Source organism: Acipenser ruthenus, chromosome 16 (assembly GCF_902713425.1).
Source record: "Acipenser ruthenus chromosome 16, fAciRut3.2 maternal haplotype, whole genome shotgun sequence".
In the NCBI taxonomy this organism is placed as follows: domain Eukaryota; kingdom Metazoa; phylum Chordata; class Actinopteri; order Acipenseriformes; family Acipenseridae; genus Acipenser; species Acipenser ruthenus.
Genome location: NC_081204.1, coordinates 7514689 through 7532862, shown reverse-complemented (window position 1 = coordinate 7532862; position 18174 = coordinate 7514689). Strand labels below are relative to the sequence as shown.

Sequence of the window (18174 nt, the reverse complement as noted above, 5' to 3'; positions counted from 1 at the left end):
TCATCTTTATTATTAAGTGGTCATTTAACAGATGCTTTTATTTAAATTTAAATATGCTGTATGTAATATTGCTAAAAATATCCTTGCCTGGCCCATATCTGAGTAAGCTTGAAAATAGGCAAGTTAGTAGCTTGACTGTGTAGTTTTTATTATGTTAGGCACATTTTTAACTTTGTTTAATAGTTCAGCCAATCTATGAAATCGATGCAACATTTCATTGTACATGTCAAATGAGAATGGAGACATAAATCCAACCGAAAAAAAATCTGAATGTCAGCATTAATGTAGAAACAGATTACGAATGCTATGCTTAAAAATCAAGTAGCCCCTTTTCAGCTGTAGACCGCAAGGACTAATCAGCTGCAAACCACTTTTCCACCCCAGTATAAATTATTGAACGTTCTACTTAGTACTTTCAGCAAGGCAGTTATGTAAGCAATCCGAGAATCTCGAGTTTGAAAAACGTCCTTACAATGATACATTTGTGACTCGTTTATTTTCATCCATGTATAAATAAGTTATAGTGAAGCCATTATTTAGAAATATGCTTAATTAAAATACTATTTATAAGATAAATGGCTGACAGTACATGGGCTGGAGCCTATTAATTTTTTATTGAAATGCAATTTATGTTTTTTTCTAGAGAAATGAACGAGTGTATGACAAGGCATTCCTCTATCCAATATATTTATACATTTTATCAAAGTGTTCATTATATCAAATTCTCTGGCCTTTTATGCTGGAGTCTGCTCAGTCAGGCTTTCTTGCCTCATATAAAGGACTGCTCATAAACTACTGCAATGGAATCACAAAGTTCTGGAGCAAAACACTCCATCTGAATATTAAAAACTGAAACTGAAGACTTGATTATCGTCAACAAAACACTTCCTGGAATAGCAATACTAAACTCAAAGAAATACATCATCACCATTAATAACACCCTCTAAAAACCACAAACCTCAATAGCTATCCGTTTACCCATCTGTGGGTAAAAAAAAAAAAAAGAATGTAAGTAAATGTGGTTTACAGTATCCTTGATGTATTCATAGTATTTCAGCAAAAACTGAGTGTATGAGCTTTGTATAAATGTAGGTATTACTATATACTTTTATGATGTAAACAAATGGGATTTAATGATACTTTGTGATGACTGGACCCGGTAGTCAAATGTAGCTGCCAATACTGGGAAATGGAAAAAGAGCATTCGACTGACATAATGCAGGGAGTAATTTACAGTCCCTTCACACACCAGTTAATCAATACATCAACCCATCCATCAACTGATGTTTAACGGGGGGTGTTATTTCCAGACAACCCAGACCACCCAAAGCGCTACATTACATTAGATTATGAAGATGCAAAGATTCAATTCATGTGCCTGACTGAACAGGAATATGCCTGATTTCACTTGGGAGTTCCACACCATACAAGGGTATATTTTCAGAAAGCTCTAGCACCAGTTGATTAGAGTGAATGTGTCAGTGGTCATAAGGATATAAACTCATCAAAGGATATATATAGGTACTGAGCTACTCTGATGTGGTGATGTCAACTGTATGGCCTAGCATGCCAACACCACTGGAAGACTACTTAGGTCTGGATTCTGCAATGCAATGCTACTCAATTGTTTGAGGCAGAAGGTGGCAAAGCCCACCTAGTCATTGGTAGTTAATATTTGGGGTGCAAGTGCATTTGTAAGATGTGTTGCTTGTTAAAATCGTTTGCCAATTTTTGAAAAGGAGACGACTTACCTATTCAAGAACACTACAAAGATTCTGATTGGTTAAATGGTCAGTAAATGGACCACCCCTTGTTATTTGTCATTCATAGAAGATTCATAATATATTGGGGTACCATTACTGTTGTGAGATGGCTTGCACACTAAAGTAATTAGCATTTCTTTGAAGAACAGACGGATATCTATTCAGGGATAACAATATATTTAGCAAGCAGTATTATCACTGTATAAAAACATGCATCTCTACTATGTACAGAACCGGTATTGCTGTCTCTACTACATAACAAAGTATATTTATTCAATGGTAAATTTTATATAATATATTAAAAAAATAACAAAGGACAGTGTTTAACACTGTAATTCCATGATGGGAGTCTGTGGCAGAGCAGGGCTCTGCCCTTGGAAATACTGGCAGGGATGGAGTTAAATTCTCCTCCCTGCCTAGGTTCATTGCGTCAGGTGGGAGCAATCAACCAATTAATTGTTCAATTAAGCACTCAGCCACCTGGCATAAAAGGAGGCCTCAGCCTCCCATTTTGGGAGGGAGAGTTCTAGAAGGAGAGGAAGGATAGTGTTTTCTGTGTGTGCTGTTTTCTGTTTGTTTTGCAACCAGTGAAGGCAACGCCCAGCCTGGATCTTGGCATTTTAAATCAGATGCATGTCATGTTAGAATCGGATAAGCAGTTTACCATATGATGCATACAGATCCTATTAGTGTCACAGCAGTAGGGCTGGAAACGCTTTGAATTCAGTTCTTCCCACAAGTGTGGAAGCAGAATATTCACTAGAGTGTTATGAATAAACCATTTGCAAGGGCTAACAAAGCTTCTCTTAGGGTAAAGTCATTTTTAAGCATATTTGAAGTTTCAACAGCACACCCTTTGTTTTTACTAAAATAAGATTTTAAAAGTCCCTTGACACTGATATTGATCTCTAGCACACAAGCTTGGCTTGTGTCAATGCACTTGGTACCGCTATCCAAAATGCTAGGTCATTTGGGCATAAAAAACAGGGCTGTGCAAAATGAATCTAGCTTGGATAACATCCCTGTGCTCAGTTTAAAGTAGATGTCATTTGGTTCTTGCGTTTGTTTTTCTTCTGAAACAGAAGATGTAAATAGAATTCTGAATTGCCAAAGGAGAATTAGAGTATAGAAGAATAGATATCCCTAGACCTCATTTTGTCCTCTAAATATATATTGTAGTAAATATAGTGTGAAGTAAATAACTCTTTCTTTGTAGACCAGTGGTCACTCTGGATGATAAATCAGCTCACTGACAATTTCTCTGCTCTATGGCTGCCTGCTGGCCTCAAGAGATTGATGATTTTGGCAATGCAATACCGTTTTATAAAAGAAGAAAAGGTACAAATGTTGCAAGGATATTTTCCCCAAGGAAATTTCACACACAAATGTATTCATCCTAGTCGACTGATGTTGTTGCACTGTTTAACCGATTGCTTTTGGAAGGAATGTTATTTTCAAGCCAAAACAAATAGAAATCTGTCAACTGCATTTATTACAACCAAACAGCACTGGAATGTTTATTGTATGTCGACAGGTATTTATATTTGATATAAGTATTATATAAACCACAAAAATGAGAAATGCGCATACGCTGTAAGCCATCTGAAGGTCAACAATTACATATCCTAAATGTATAAATTAATTGATTTATCCCATTGCACCCTACGTTTTTACACTTCTGCCACTACTGAAAATATTCACCTTCCAATCCAGCTGGTGACCTAAGAATGTGGATCCCTGCTTCATACAGAATGCAGTCTGGCTGTTTTTTAAGGCTGTGTGGATGTTGTCATTAACTATTTGCAGATGGGCTATTTAAAGTTGTCAAAAGAATAATGTTCTTCAAGATCTACTTGGTCCTTTGAATTGTCCAAGAAGTTATTGGTAACATTTGATTCAAGACTGAACTCCCCAAAACCTGGGGGACTTTCTACCACTTTATCTGCCCTACAGATGTGCTGCTGTTCATATAACTTTTGGGCTCTGGCTACATGTTTTTACAGGATCATCTGAAACAGGAGGAGCTTTGGAAAGAACTTCAAACTGCTTAAAAAGACTCAAAGGTGTCCTGGATTTTTCAGCGTAAACCTGTCAAGTCTTTGTACTCTCACCTCTGTGAATTACTGCACCTTCCTTTCCTTCTTTTCTTTTTTTTATAATTTAAATCACTGCTCTGTCCCGTTTTTAACAAAGTGACTTGCACATCAAAGATCACAAACTCAGAACATTTATATTGCCAATTACAATATTCAAGGAGTGTCAACTCTGGTTTGTCAGAAGCCCCTCTTAACCATTAGGAAGATGCAACATCTGTAGTGGATTGTAAGAACATCCATTAAATTTGTTTAAGTATGAGAGCACCCACAAGATTCACTTCATTCACATTCACAATCGCTATTGACTTGATGAAGCATATTCGCATAGACACGGTTTGTCAACTGCAGCAAACTAAAAGTAAAATACTAACTGTGGATGATCCTGTGGTTTGTATGGATGACAGTACTACTGATAGACTGCAGGATAGTTTAAATTGCAATGAATCAAGCTCCTCCAGATAGACGGCAGGTAAGTTTTTTAAGATGCTCTAAAATGCAACAAATGCAACGTATCAGTCGTCTGCCCCCAGGATTACAAAACAAGGTATTAAGTTAGTCCAGTGATTCTTTAGTCTAAGTGATGTATTTACTTGTAACTTATAGAAATTTTCAGCATATTTTTTTTTTGGTCCTTTTTGCACACTCTTATTCTCCTGTTCCCTCCCCCACTCAATGGCATTTTCCAATACGTGAAAAACAAATGATGAACTCTACTAAAGTTGGAGATCAGCTGATTATTATTTTATTTATTTGTTGTTTTTGTTTTTTTTGCAATTGGTACTAAGATAGTACTGTACTACAATAGTCAGTTGACTTACTACAGATCTATAGACTAAATTCTCCAGTTTGTTGCAACTGATCCGGTGTGTTTAAAGATGACAGTTGCAGCTGTCATTTATAACAAAAGCGATGAGATATCATTGCACTATTTAATACTGGCACTGCACAAGATGCCACAGAAACACCTTTTTTATTTCAGTTTTTAAATATATTTTTAAAAACTGCAGATAGCAGTGCCATTGTTAATGTAAGCAACTGGAATGTATCTATTCCCTATGCAAAACCTGAAGGTACACACCTGCCATGGCCTGCACAGTCCAATCCCAGAATCCAACTGAACATTGGTGGAATGAGCTGGAGGATCATAGACCAATGGAATGGCATTCCACCAGATGTCTATACAAGAATTTAGTACAAAGTTATGTGTACATAGACAAAAAAATAAACAAAACTTTATAAACCTCAAGACAATTTCAAGTTTAATATTAACACAGTTCAGTCATTAAACAGTCCTTAAACTAATACAATGTTATCTTTTAACATATGCTACTATAGGGTTATATACTATAAATTGTATATTTGAGCTTGTATAGCTTCTGAGTATTTCTTGCTCGCATACCCTGATTTCCGTTTTCTGATTGTTTTGATGTGCGTACATCTCATTGTTCATGCCCATCAAAACTGCCCCTTTGAGTCAGGGACACTGGCATTATTTTAATCGGTTCTATCCAAATGTGTTCATCACGTTGATGTCAAAAGACATTTATACAACCTTGATGGGAAGAAAATCTCATTTAAAGGCAAATCTGTAATGCAATCGACAGCTTTTGCTACAAAAGAACAATAGATGCAGCATACTGATGCTTCGTGGCGATTGTCAAAATGTTGGCCAAATGTGACATTTTGAAATCTTACATGAAATACTGTTCTATTATGGCTTCGGGTAGACTGTTGCATTTATCATTTTTTAGTTCCTTTGATAACATGATGTTAAGTACAATATCTCAATTATGTTCATATAGTGTTTTTTTTGTTTTTGTGTTTTTGAAAATTCTAAGTAATGCAAAACCTTTGGCCATAGCTGTAGTACCAGCTATCACATTTTGAAATGAAAATGCTTCTTTCAAAACTGCACTTTTGAGACATAAAATTAATAAATCTGCTTGGCAGATACATTTTATGGAACTATTTTGTTTGCTACAGTTACTTTGAGCCTCCACCAAGCTTTAAACCAAAGAAAAAGATACCGTACTCCATAAACCTTTGCAAAAAACAAAGGTAAAAATGAAGGGAAATGTGTATAATGAAACCAAAAGTGTTTATAAATGATATTATAAAGAGTATATGCTGCACAATAAAAAACATAATAATAATAAATAAAAAACATGTCCCCTTGCCATCATTGCTACTAAAGGTAACTAAAGGTGTAAAAGTCATGGTTTGAACCCTGTGGTTTACTCTGATGACAGATAGCTTAATGTGAATGTGAGCAGGCAGACTGTAACTTTGAAAATGTCTAACACAAAAGACAACCTGCGACTACAAGCTGTGTCTCAGCTGGAACGCTGGCATTTAAGTCCACAACGTACTGAACTTATCAATAGGAACATATCTACGTTCTGAAACCCCAGCAGGGAAAATCTAGATAGCAGTCTTAACATGCGTGAATCCATGCTGGTATCTGCCACTAAATACTAAATAAAAAAGGTTATGCCACATCATTGTACTGATGTAATATCCTGTATTAAATGCAGAATGCATCAAGGTGTTGTAAATGGTAACTTAATTGCTGCTGTGAAAAAAATTAAACCACGGACATAAATGCTGGTGACACAATTTTGGGGAGCTTTCAATATCACAATATTCGCCATCAAAGTTGTCATAAACTGGCACAATTGCTGGCAGGTTCTCAGAGATCGAGGACTGAGGACTGGGTGGAGGTGGTATGGACTACCAGCAAACAGATTGGATACATATAACAAATATTCTGGATACCGTACAGATGCAGTATAAATATCATATACAATGTAGAAATATGATTATAATGCAGCTTGGCAGAATGCAGTATACACTATAGGCATACGATCTCTTGGCATGTAATGGTTGGCACATAAATTACCCAAGGAATGTGAGTTGCTATGCACAGTCATACAGAGGAAATCCCATTAATGTTGTCACACAGCACACTGGGGATGACCCCCTGTACACTTCTACAGGGACAAAAAGTACATGCAGAAATGGACAGCAATTATGGCAGATGATTGACGTGATTTCACATGAACAACAACCTTGCACGCTGCATTCTTAAGAATGGTAGGACACCGCCAAGTTTATCTGTATAGGGCAAACCTATTCGTTCTCAGAAAACGGTGGTCTCCATAAATAGTACCGTACAGGTAAATCAATCAGTTTGCCAAGATAAAAGCTGAGAAGGGCAGTCAAATTATTCATTTATATGAAATCATCAAATCCTTAATTTCATTGGTCCAAAAGGGTATATTATATATCTACATGTCTCTTTTAAAGGATGCAAAAATATACCCAAAAGCAGGCTAATAGGCAGGTCTGATTCAGTCAAAAATGAATACCAGCATGCCTATAAACAACTGGTCTGGTAATGCTGTGTATTACATTCAATTGATACATTTAGGGTTATGTGTTATTGATATATGGTATGTACATTTCCGTTTTAAAGTGTTACAAATAAAATACTAAAGTGGATCGAATATAACAAAATATCGACAATTTAACTGCATTTAAATCAATGTGGAATAAAACTGTAAAATGCTCAACTTCTATTGTGGATCTGACTTCAATCTCGACACACAAGACGTTTTATGATGAGCAACTTTCCTGTTGGTGCTACTATGTAATAACGAGCCACAAACATACAGAAAGCAAACAAACTACTGTATTCTAAAAAGTGCTGTTGCCATCAACAGAGGCACCTGGTGTGGTGCGTGTTGAAGTTTACCTTGGAAATGTCTTTCTTCAATGCTACTGGTGACTCATTGAGTGGTTGAATGGCAGCTCCAGCTTTATAACGGCTGACAATTCCACATTCTGAGATAGAACTTAGATGCCATTCTCACTTACACCAACATACCTTAACAACTGCTTTGGATACGCAGGAGGAAAAAATAATCATTTCTAGTCATGAAGGCCGTCTTTTCACTGCTCATCGGTTTCATTATTGTCAGCGATGGATTTGCTGCGGTTATTACTGGGGTAAGTGGCTGCAAGTGTTTCTCATTTGAACTTTTTACTGAGTTCCCAGGGTAGATGTTTTTTTTAAATTCCTTGAGAAAATTCGTCAGTTTAGAAAGTAGTCAAATTTGATAAGAACATAAAGTAACCTTAAAATTACCTAAAATAAATCATATGTTCATTTGTGGTTTTATTAACAGTAATGTAATTACTTTAAACAAAACAACACAAAAAAATATGCGTTTCAATTTTCAGTGTGGTAGTTTGTTTATTGCAACTGCATCGAAACGTTTACTGTGTAAAACACGTGTTTTATTTTGACAAATACAAATACTTTATGATGATGATTAAACAAATTACTGAAAATAATTAGCAACTTATATATCTAAGAAAAGTTGTGTTTGTATGGGAAACAGCTCTCTTTAGAAACCATTACTTTCCACGACAGAAGAATATTTGATCACTTACAAATTAACGAAATCAATGATTGATTAAAAACCCTTTTCTCTGTTTTTCATATCAGTCGAGTGTGTAAAAAATGGACGTGAGAAAAAAGTTAACCTTATCTATATTTTAGTTACTGTATGGTTCAAAGAAATAAATGTTGACAAAAGCAACTAAACCAAATGTTTCATTAAAACACTGAAGCAGAACCACGGGAGGACTGACGAGTGATAGACAAGAGGAAAAAAAAACCCCAAACAAATACACATTTAAACTGTTATCGTACAATAATTAAAATGCACGTCAGATGGTTAAATATTTATTTCCAAGGCTATGTACCACCCGGTTCTGCATCTGCTTTGTTGTGGACTCATAAAAAGGTGTTGCTTTTGATTAAAAGCACTACTCATAAAACAGCAAGAAATGAAAAAGATCATGTTTCAAGAGACCAAATATATAAAACGCAAGAACCACAGCCAAAGAGGAAGTGATGAATAGTGCATATATGGGATCATTAGGCACAAACTAAAAGTGGCTGATACGGAAAGATAATAATTGCAAATATGAATTTTTGAAATAACAGAACACAATTAAGGAGATGTTATCAAAATAATGCCTCGTTACATAAACTGCACAAGTACATTTTAAAACATGAGGGACAGTCTGTGTAATATAAACTGTATGACCAAACATTATCTGTTCAGTGTTGACCATGTACTGTATTTGTGAAACTCTAGGCTTGTGACAGGGACCCTCAATGTGGAGGGGGGATGTGCTGTGCAGTGAGTCTGTGGATAAAGAGTCTACGAATGTGTGCACCCATGGGCACTGAGGGAGACTATTGTCATCCTCAGAGCCACAAAGTTAGTATTCTGTTTTACTGATTTTATATATACATGTTGATTTCCCCAGGGTTACAATCAGTGGCTGCATGAGCACTGGGAGAAAAACCATATGTTTGTACTGTATGAGGAACATAAGAAATCTGTAAGAAACAGTGCTAACTTACTGAGATCCACTGAAATCTATAGAGTGTTACGAATTATCCAATGCATATATAATTGGACCAACATTACAAATTATGTATTATATACACAATTAAGAAAAATGAAATACAAGATCTCTTATTGCAGTTTGGCCATACATCATACATACTGGCCTAAGTGTGCTTTTACATTCCTAATCATACAGAAATGCATTATACTGGCACACAGATTCAATGGAGAGGTTTTTTTTTTTTTACTTTGCAGTAAGCAATTGCATTTGAATGATACAAAGTGATTTTTCCACTAAAAACTAAATTGTTTTAATAGTACAGTAATTAACTTCACAATGACTTGAAAACTGTTTGTAACCTGCATGAGACCTCAGCAAGGCAAAATCCTTGAAAAATCGGAGCAACTAAAGGAACTAAATAGAAAACCTCCATGCTAGAAAAGGAATTACCAGGGTCATTAACAGACTGTATCTTTTTAAAACACTGTGATTTACTTTTAATTCTTAAACATTTGCAAACTACTGCCTTACCCTGTATCTAGAGCTTGGAGCATGGTTTTGAAGTTCCACTCTATTCAACCTCGTAGAATCTGATTTATAAATGAATATTACATATATTTTTTTGTATTCCTTTTTTTGGATTCTAGGTTCCATACTTTGGCAAGAGGCTACACCACACGTGTCCCTGTATCCCAAATTTGGCATGCATAAGGACTACAGACGGGAGATACAAATGTTTGCCACAGTTTAAAAACCAAGATATTTTTTTTTAGTAGAAACTCCTTTTTAATATAAATCGTTATTTTTAACATTGTGCATCAAATTAGTTCATAGCAATACATTTCAATCAGCACTATTTATATATTATTTATATCTATTTATTTATTTATTATAATTATTATTTACAAATGACCTGTCATTTTCTCAGATGTTCAGATAGATTTTTTTTTTAATTCTTCATATAGGTGATTCAATAAAATATAACAGATGTGTTCATAAATGTGTAACTTTTTCCATGCCTGAGTGTCTCCAAATATCAAAGAAGAATACCTGCTTTTTATACATTTTATTTTCTTATTCTTTATTCTAATAAAAAACTGTCTGCACTTGAATACAAGTGAAAAAGCCTGACCAATCAGCTGAGCTCTTCAGCTACCAGTTCCTTCTGTTGGAATCAAAGTTTTCTGCAATTTATGAGAAACATTTTAGACATAAGTTTACAAATTAGCACAAATGAGAAAATTGGTCAGCTAAACGCATCACATAGAGAAAAAAAAATACAACAATACATGAGAATATTGTAAATTAAAATACATGTTTTTATGCAAAAATAAGCTTATACTATAACTTGCTATTTTGCACCTTTCTGTCATTTATGTTGATGCTGTTGTGGTAACATTCTGTATCTGAATAACAGCAATCGTGCGTTTCATTGCAATTCCTCATGAATTTGATGTCATTTATTTATTAAGAACTATGCTAAAGCTGTACACTGAATAAGCTCGAACAATGAATATCTTGCAGTGTAGTTTCACAATCCACTTTGAACATATTTCTGCTGCATACAAAATGCACTAGTGTGCTCTTTTAGATACAGAATATTCCCATTTATATATGTTTTCTCTCCTTTGATTAAGCTCCCTTTTTATGTTCCACTAATGCTTGTGCAAAATTATAAATCTTATCAGTTTGTGCCAAAAATACAGATTTTATTTTTTTGTCAAATGTATTTGAACAATATACTGTAGATAAGATCATTGCAACATTACTTGGATGTCATTCAAATGACTTCTTACATTTTATCAGTAAAATAAAATGGTACTGTAGCAAGATATAATTACTGCATGGTGTTTGAAGGTAATTGGAGCATAGTGCTGGAATATTCAACTGTTAGCAGCCGTCTTATAGGAAACGATTCCACATCGGGAAGAGTGAAATGACTGACAGTGATATATGTTATTGTGACACATAAGACGCACTCAAACTTGTGGTCCACCGAATGGTTCTTCTGATCATTGTTAGTATGAATACTTACCCTAACCCTAATACTTTTACCAAAATAGTCCATCATTAATGATGAGATAATAATATCTCTCTACTGATCATACAAAGCAGCTCTTCAGAATCATTACGTGAATCGTGATCATGACATTTCACATTTTAAAAAACACTTGACAGGTTTTTTGTTCCATTGCAAACTATTAGTGTAAGTCGTTTTAAATTATATTTTCAATTTATTTAAATTGTACCAATATAATTTCTCAGATGAAAACAACATCACCTTACATTATATTCTTGCACCGCTGATAGTCTATAGTCCATGACTATATATATATATATATATATATATATATACACATATATATTAGTCATGGACTACTGGTTGCTTGGACTCGGAAATTAAATAAATAATGAGGTATTACAAAACCCTGTGCATAGCCATTGGAAAGTCAAATCAAGGAAGTCCTTTGGTTAAAATGTCTATTTCGTAATGCATTAAGTGGGCCTTCATACCTCAGAAACAGGGTTGTAAAACCTACCCCTTGGCAGGCGTTTGACGGAATGCAGGCTCAAATGATTAAGTGGTCCCTAACTAACTTATTTTCTGCACAGTGTTAGTAGCTGGTCCAACATATCAAACCATGTAGAGGTGTGTCTGTGAATCTGCTGCCTTAGAATGTTAACAGGTGAAGGCGTGATAGATGGGCTTAGTTGTTTTGCAAGACATTGTTGTGACTGTATCAAGGCAAAAATATCCCACTGGACCATAATATGATCGCAAGGGTTTAATCCAACAGTGAGAAGATAAAATATGTCACTGTGGTTCACAGTAGGAAGCGCACCTTGAGTAGGAGGACAGTGTTGGAAATCCATCACTGTCACCAGGTTTTATTTTAAGACCGTCATTTGCATGGATTTTGCTCATCGCTATAATTAGCATTTCTCTATAGTAGCAGCCTGTTTTTTACACAGTGGGGAGTTGTGGTGCCACAATTCTGAACTGTGAGTTATTCAAGTCCATATCATAATCAATCAAACATTCCAAAAGGACTTGGGGAAATAACACAATTAGGTAGCTTGATATGGTATAATGTGAACACTATGTCTTTATTGATTAACTATTGACCAGCTATACATTTGTTAGGAATCAATTTATTATAATACACTTTTTTTGGGGGGGGGGGGGGGGGGAATACTGGCACTGGTATATATCATAGACTAGTAATAACAATAGAAATTGTTATGACCACACTATTTATTTAAAATATTGCTTGTTTTGAGGAAACATGTTCTGGAAGCTCTTATGCTGTAATGAATATGTTTTGACTTTCAAGAGCATCTCTATTTATCAGATAAAACCTGTTGAATAAAACAAACCAAGCCCTGGTGTATCAGAAGCAGTTTGACACTTTTAAGGTCACTAAATGCCAGGCTGTAATTAGGATCCATCACGTAGATATTCGACTCACAGGTTTCATGTCACCACAGAGCTTTCTGTCATTTCTAATTATGTTTACTAGTGTAGGCCATGTCAACCCATTATGAATAAAATGAAAGTGTACTTTTAAATCATCAAATTAAAGCCAGTGCTAACTCAGCTGTAATTAGAAATGCCTGCTTGTTTATTTTAAATATTTGGTTCAAATTTGAGTCCTTTAGAGATGCATTTTAAATTGAATCCCAAAGTACTAGAAAATGAATGGTTTGTACAATAAACAAAGCCAATATGACAGGTTAAGAACCTGCTCTGACCCACCTCTTCATCATAAGGGGGCTGGTTTCAAATCAAGGTGCACACACCACTAGAGGGAGCAATAAGGTTTGATGCTCATGAGAGTCAACAGAAGTTCTTGCCTTGATGCATTTGTGCAGATTAAGCTCCATATCAATTGTTTGTGATAAATGTGTACAAGCAATACTGAGTGACATAAGTTTAGGTGAGAGATCAATAACGAAAACATGACCCCTCCCACAAATTAAAGCTTATAATAGTAGATACAATGAAAACTATTTGTTCTGGAAATAATTATTATTTCCAGCACATGTACTTTGCCCATGGAAATGCACTAGGCCCTGGTGACCTTGTGATTGAAAGGACTGACAGAATTGTTCTAATACAATAACTGCTTAGTGGATTCATGGAAATTAGCCAAGAAAATGATACAAGCTGATACAGTCGGATATGTACATAATGTATATAAGGACATATTTTCTATATACACTTACACATGTTGTACACATGTAATCACATAAATATAGGCTAAATATCGTGAGATATGGTAACAGATACCCTTAATGTTTAATGTAAATAAATAGCAGACGTGAATTTAAGATAAGCAATACAAAGTCTTTAGCTTCGCTTGTTTCCATAGGGCCTTTGCTGTTGAAAGGACTCTCAGGGACAGTAAAGGTATAGGACTCCACTTAGGTAATACGTACTATACAGTACTCTGTTTTCCGTACTTTCATTTGAAAGGATGATAGTTGGGTTTGTTTTAAAATTATGATTGCTTTGCCTGTATACCTGATTATTCAGAAACGTATAATTTATTTTTTTCTGTTTTAAATGCATTTGACTGACAGCTTCAATCGAGTTACATGAATACTTTGCATAAAACCTGCTGAGGGCAGTTGGGAAGTTGTTTCAAAATTCAAATTTACTGTCCAGCTGTTGGGAATCCAAAGCCAGAGTGAAAATGCCCTGACTATAATAAGGATGTTTTGAAGGCATGTTTGAGTACCATGTCTAAAAAGTGCATTACGTCATGTATTAACATCTGAAGTTCCACTCTTAACCAACAGATGGCAGTGTGTTTACTAAAAAACAATTTGAACATTAACCAGAAACAAAAGCACGTTGAATGTGTGGCACAGATCATGTTGATGTTGTCCAAAACATCAATTGGAGGAAAATAAAGACAAATTCACCTTTAAAAAGTTTGAAGATAATATTTTAAAGACCATATTCTCGCGACAGGTAATTTAGTACATCAGTGAAAAGCAGGCTTATTAGGGAAAGTGTTTGGGTGTGTACAGCTGAACCCTTTTTTTATATTATTATAGGCATGATCGAAGAATCAGGTAAAAGCACAGAGGAATTTTAGGAATAGTATTTTACTATAGAACTGAACATGATCATGAGACATTTGCTTGAAGACATGAATAATAGTAAATGCCTGAATTGGAATTTCAATACAAATCAAACCACATTTACTGTGCAAGGGATATGTTTTCTCAGGCATTATCTGTGGTTCCTACATTATTAAGCAAGCAATTTCTTAATTTTATTCCTTTAATTGTCAAGTAAAAACATTGCAAATATACACCTTTCCACAGTTTTGAGGCAAGAGCTTTGTGTTGTCTTTTTTTTTTTTTTTTGCATCTAAAAAACCAGAAATGACTACGTCCGATTTTGAAGGGAATATCAAAGGAAGCATTCAACACATTTATGAAAAATCCATTTACATGTTTCCATTTTAAAACAACAATGTAAAATTTTAATTTGATTTTTTTTTTTAAATAACTTGCCCTCACAAAGAATGCTAAAACATTACCAAAGATAATACATCAATAAAAGCTAAGAATAAGAAAGATTGTATAAGTTAAATTAACTGTACAACATTTACATCTATACAATAAATAACCTTGTCAACAGTATGCAGTAATTTAAAAAAAAATTCTAATAAGACTGCCTGTCCATGGAAACATATATTGTAGATATATATATATATATATGTAGTAATGTAATGAAAACAACCATAAGCCCTTTCATTTAGAAAACCATGAAAGTTAAATAAACTAGGTTTTCTAATGTGACATTTTTGCATCCCAGTGGTCATTTATGTGACTTGAGAGAAAGAAAAAAAAAAAGAGTTATATAACATAGTATGGCTCCATTGTTGTTTGTGTGCTCAGACAGCAGAGGAAATGGGTTCTGATATGTTATATAACATAGTATGGCTCCATTGTTGTTTGTGTGCTCAGACAGCAGAGGAAATGGGTTCTGAAACAAATTCTTAACTCTTTGTTAAGTATAAAACACAGAATGGGATTAACACCTGCCTGTGCGAATGTCACCCAAACAGCAGCCGTGAGATAGACCTGTGGTATGCTATTCGTTTTAACAAACACTCTAAGGTAGCAGGCTATGATATATGGAGACCAAAGCAGTAGGAAAATAAGGGTAATCATATAAAACATCCTGCCGATCCTTTTTTCCATCTTGAATTCCTCCAGGACCAAAAGCCTCTTGTTTTGATTGTGGGTAGCCTGCCTGATGCCCACCAGTGTTGGCGGTGTCGGACCTCGTCCAAAACCCGCTATCCAGTTGGCAGCTGCTTGCCCAGTGGCCCCCGGTCCGTGGAAGGTCCAGTTTTGGCTTATTGCAGGAATTAACTGAGCAGGTTTCATTTTACGATGGTCATAAACAAAGAAGAGCATTTTAAGATAGACCACGTGTGTGGTACCTATTATGACTGCCAACATCAGCATGAACCCCAGGGTGTCGTTGGCTTTAACATAGCGATGCTCGAAAATGCACTGCTCTTCCTCCCGGATAAATTTGTAAGTGCCCACATCAAACACAGGAGGGAATGCCATTGCTATGGAGAGGATCCAAACCATACAGATGACTGCCACACAAGTCCAGAGAGTCATCCTTTTGGAATAAAACCTATGGTGTGCAATAGCCATGTATCTGGTTACACTGATGCAAAAGTGCATAAATGCAGCGTGGAAACAGAAAAGAACAGCCACAAATGCTATGATCTTGCAGCTAATAATGCTATAGCTCCAGCTTGAACCGCTGTTGATAGATATCATCACAAAAGGAAAGCATACAAAAGATCTTATTATATCAGCCAGACAGAGATCCAGGAGAAAGTAGTAAGGAGCCCGATGCAAGCTTCGGTCTCTTAATACGAGGAAACAAAGAATCAGATTCCCTGCCAGACTAATACAGATAATCAGCCCGAGGGATGCCAGCTTCACAGCAGAAGATGTAAAGGCATAATTTTGAAGCGAAGTGTTGCTTTCTTCAACCTCACTTGTGTTCGCCATCTATGCAGCCAAACAATTATCAATCGCACAGCCTCTATCATCCCAGTTATAACAAGAACGCCGATTTATTCCATTCATGTATTAATATAAAACAAATGTATATCCAGTCCGTGTAACATCGTTTGTCGTTGTTGGGGCTGTCTAAACATTTATATTCTCCATATATTTAGAGTCTGTTCCATTACAAACCGGAGTCCAACGCATTGTTACAATTACAGCTCACAAAAGAACTGGCCCCTTATCTTCCTCTCACAAAACCACAAATGAACATTGAATACGTCTTTTTATTCTTCTTCATTATGAAATTAAATCCATGTAAAAACTGAAATCGGTTGACCACGCCGTACCTCGTTTTTAAAATACTGGCAGTCCTCACGCGCTTCTATTATCCGTTATTCTTGCAAAAAAAAAAATCAACAACAAAAAACCACAACATTGTGTTTATTTTCAGCCTTGCATTTTCATTCACTCAGCCTTGTGAAATACATTGCTCAGTAGAGCAAAAGCCAACGCGTGCTGCATATTTAAAGTAACATTAGACAGTAATTATACACTGTCCAACACGTCCATCAGAGTTTAAAAAAAAATGTTTACATGTACCTTTTATTTTTGCAGCTTTCACGGAGCTGAACTTCCGGTGACTGGCCCTTGCAATTATAGGAAGACTTTAAGGTAAGAGTGAGGCTGCGCAGAGAAAGAAATGACAGCATCGGATATGATACAGATACAAATACAACTGAACTAAAGTTCGGCGACTTTAAGAGCTGAAGCTTTTTTTTCTTCTTTTAATGCACGTCGCCAGGAAACCAATGGACCTTACAAAATGCATCTAAAGCTTTCATCTTTTTTTAAGCTTTAATGCAATCGTTTCAGTGTGATCGCACAGATTATCACGCAACTACTTTTTTAAAGCTACAGTTCTAATTTTACACAGTCGAACAGACACGTATGACTGTACAGATGATATTGAATTTAAAATCTATGGTACCCCGCAATAAAAAAAAGAAAACGAATAATTTATATTATATAATTACAATGGATTATTAAAAAAAACCATGCATTATTCAAAATGAATCAATTCTAAATGTATTGCACATTGCATACACAGGTACACTTAATAAGCATGATAAAATAATGCATTATAAAAGATACTTCTCAATCAATATACCTGTATTAGGTTCATATACAGTATATATACTATATATACTAATACAGGTATAAGCATGAGCTTTTCATTCAAAATGTTGGATACAAAATTCTGGTTCCCTGGTACACATTATTTGCCCCAGTAGTTTGCTCGTGTTTGAAAAGAGGCTAGTCTATGTTTGGCACAAAAATAACACAGTAGCATCAGCACACAGCAAACATTCAGATGTAGGTGAAGACAACCCCTGCATTTTCACTGGAGTTAAACCCCATTGAGGCAGCCTGAGATGAGCCACAATCACGGCTGTAATGTTGCTGTTTTTTTGTGTGTGTGTTTATGTAATTTGTTGGGGGCAATAATAATAATAATAATAATAATAATAATAATAATAATAATAATAATAATAATAATAATAATAATAATAATAACATGTATAATTGAAAAATTATTGAAACACATCTTAAAAATCCACTACTTGAACCAGCTATTTTAATAACCAGTGGCTAGAGAAATCAGACCAATAAATTCAATGGTGCAGATGAAACGCAATAAGCTTTGTTGTGTCAAGCCATTGCTTAGGTGGTCCAAGCAGTGTATTTTAAAGATGTGTTTGAATGAATATTGAATTATACATGTTTCTCTTTCAGTACTGGCACACTACAGTATTATGTATTGCTTTTGT

The 18174-nt window shown here is 35.2% G+C and overlaps 2 protein-coding genes across 2 annotated transcripts; one reads left to right on the top strand and one right to left on the bottom strand.

Moving 5' to 3' along the window:
* Positions 1 to 7590: 7590 nt before the first annotated feature.
* On the top strand, positions 7591 to 11033 carry prok2 (prokineticin 2). The gene is made up of 3 exons (XM_034019691.3): positions 7591 to 7867; positions 9028 to 9153; positions 9934 to 11033. Exons 1-3 carry the CDS (start codon positions 7796 to 7798, stop codon positions 10057 to 10059), a joined length of 324 nt encoding a protein of 107 aa, XP_033875582.1. The 5' UTR covers positions 7591 to 7795; the 3' UTR covers positions 10060 to 11033.
* Positions 11034 to 12478: 1445 nt separating this feature from the next.
* LOC117413935 (probable G-protein coupled receptor 173) lies at positions 12479 to 17065 on the bottom strand. The gene has a single exon (XM_034023401.3). The coding sequence runs from the start codon at positions 16343 to 16345 to the stop codon at positions 15230 to 15232; it is 1116 nt and encodes a 371-aa protein (XP_033879292.2). The 5' UTR covers positions 16346 to 17065; the 3' UTR covers positions 12479 to 15229.
* Between the last annotated feature and the right edge of the window lie 1109 nt (positions 17066 to 18174).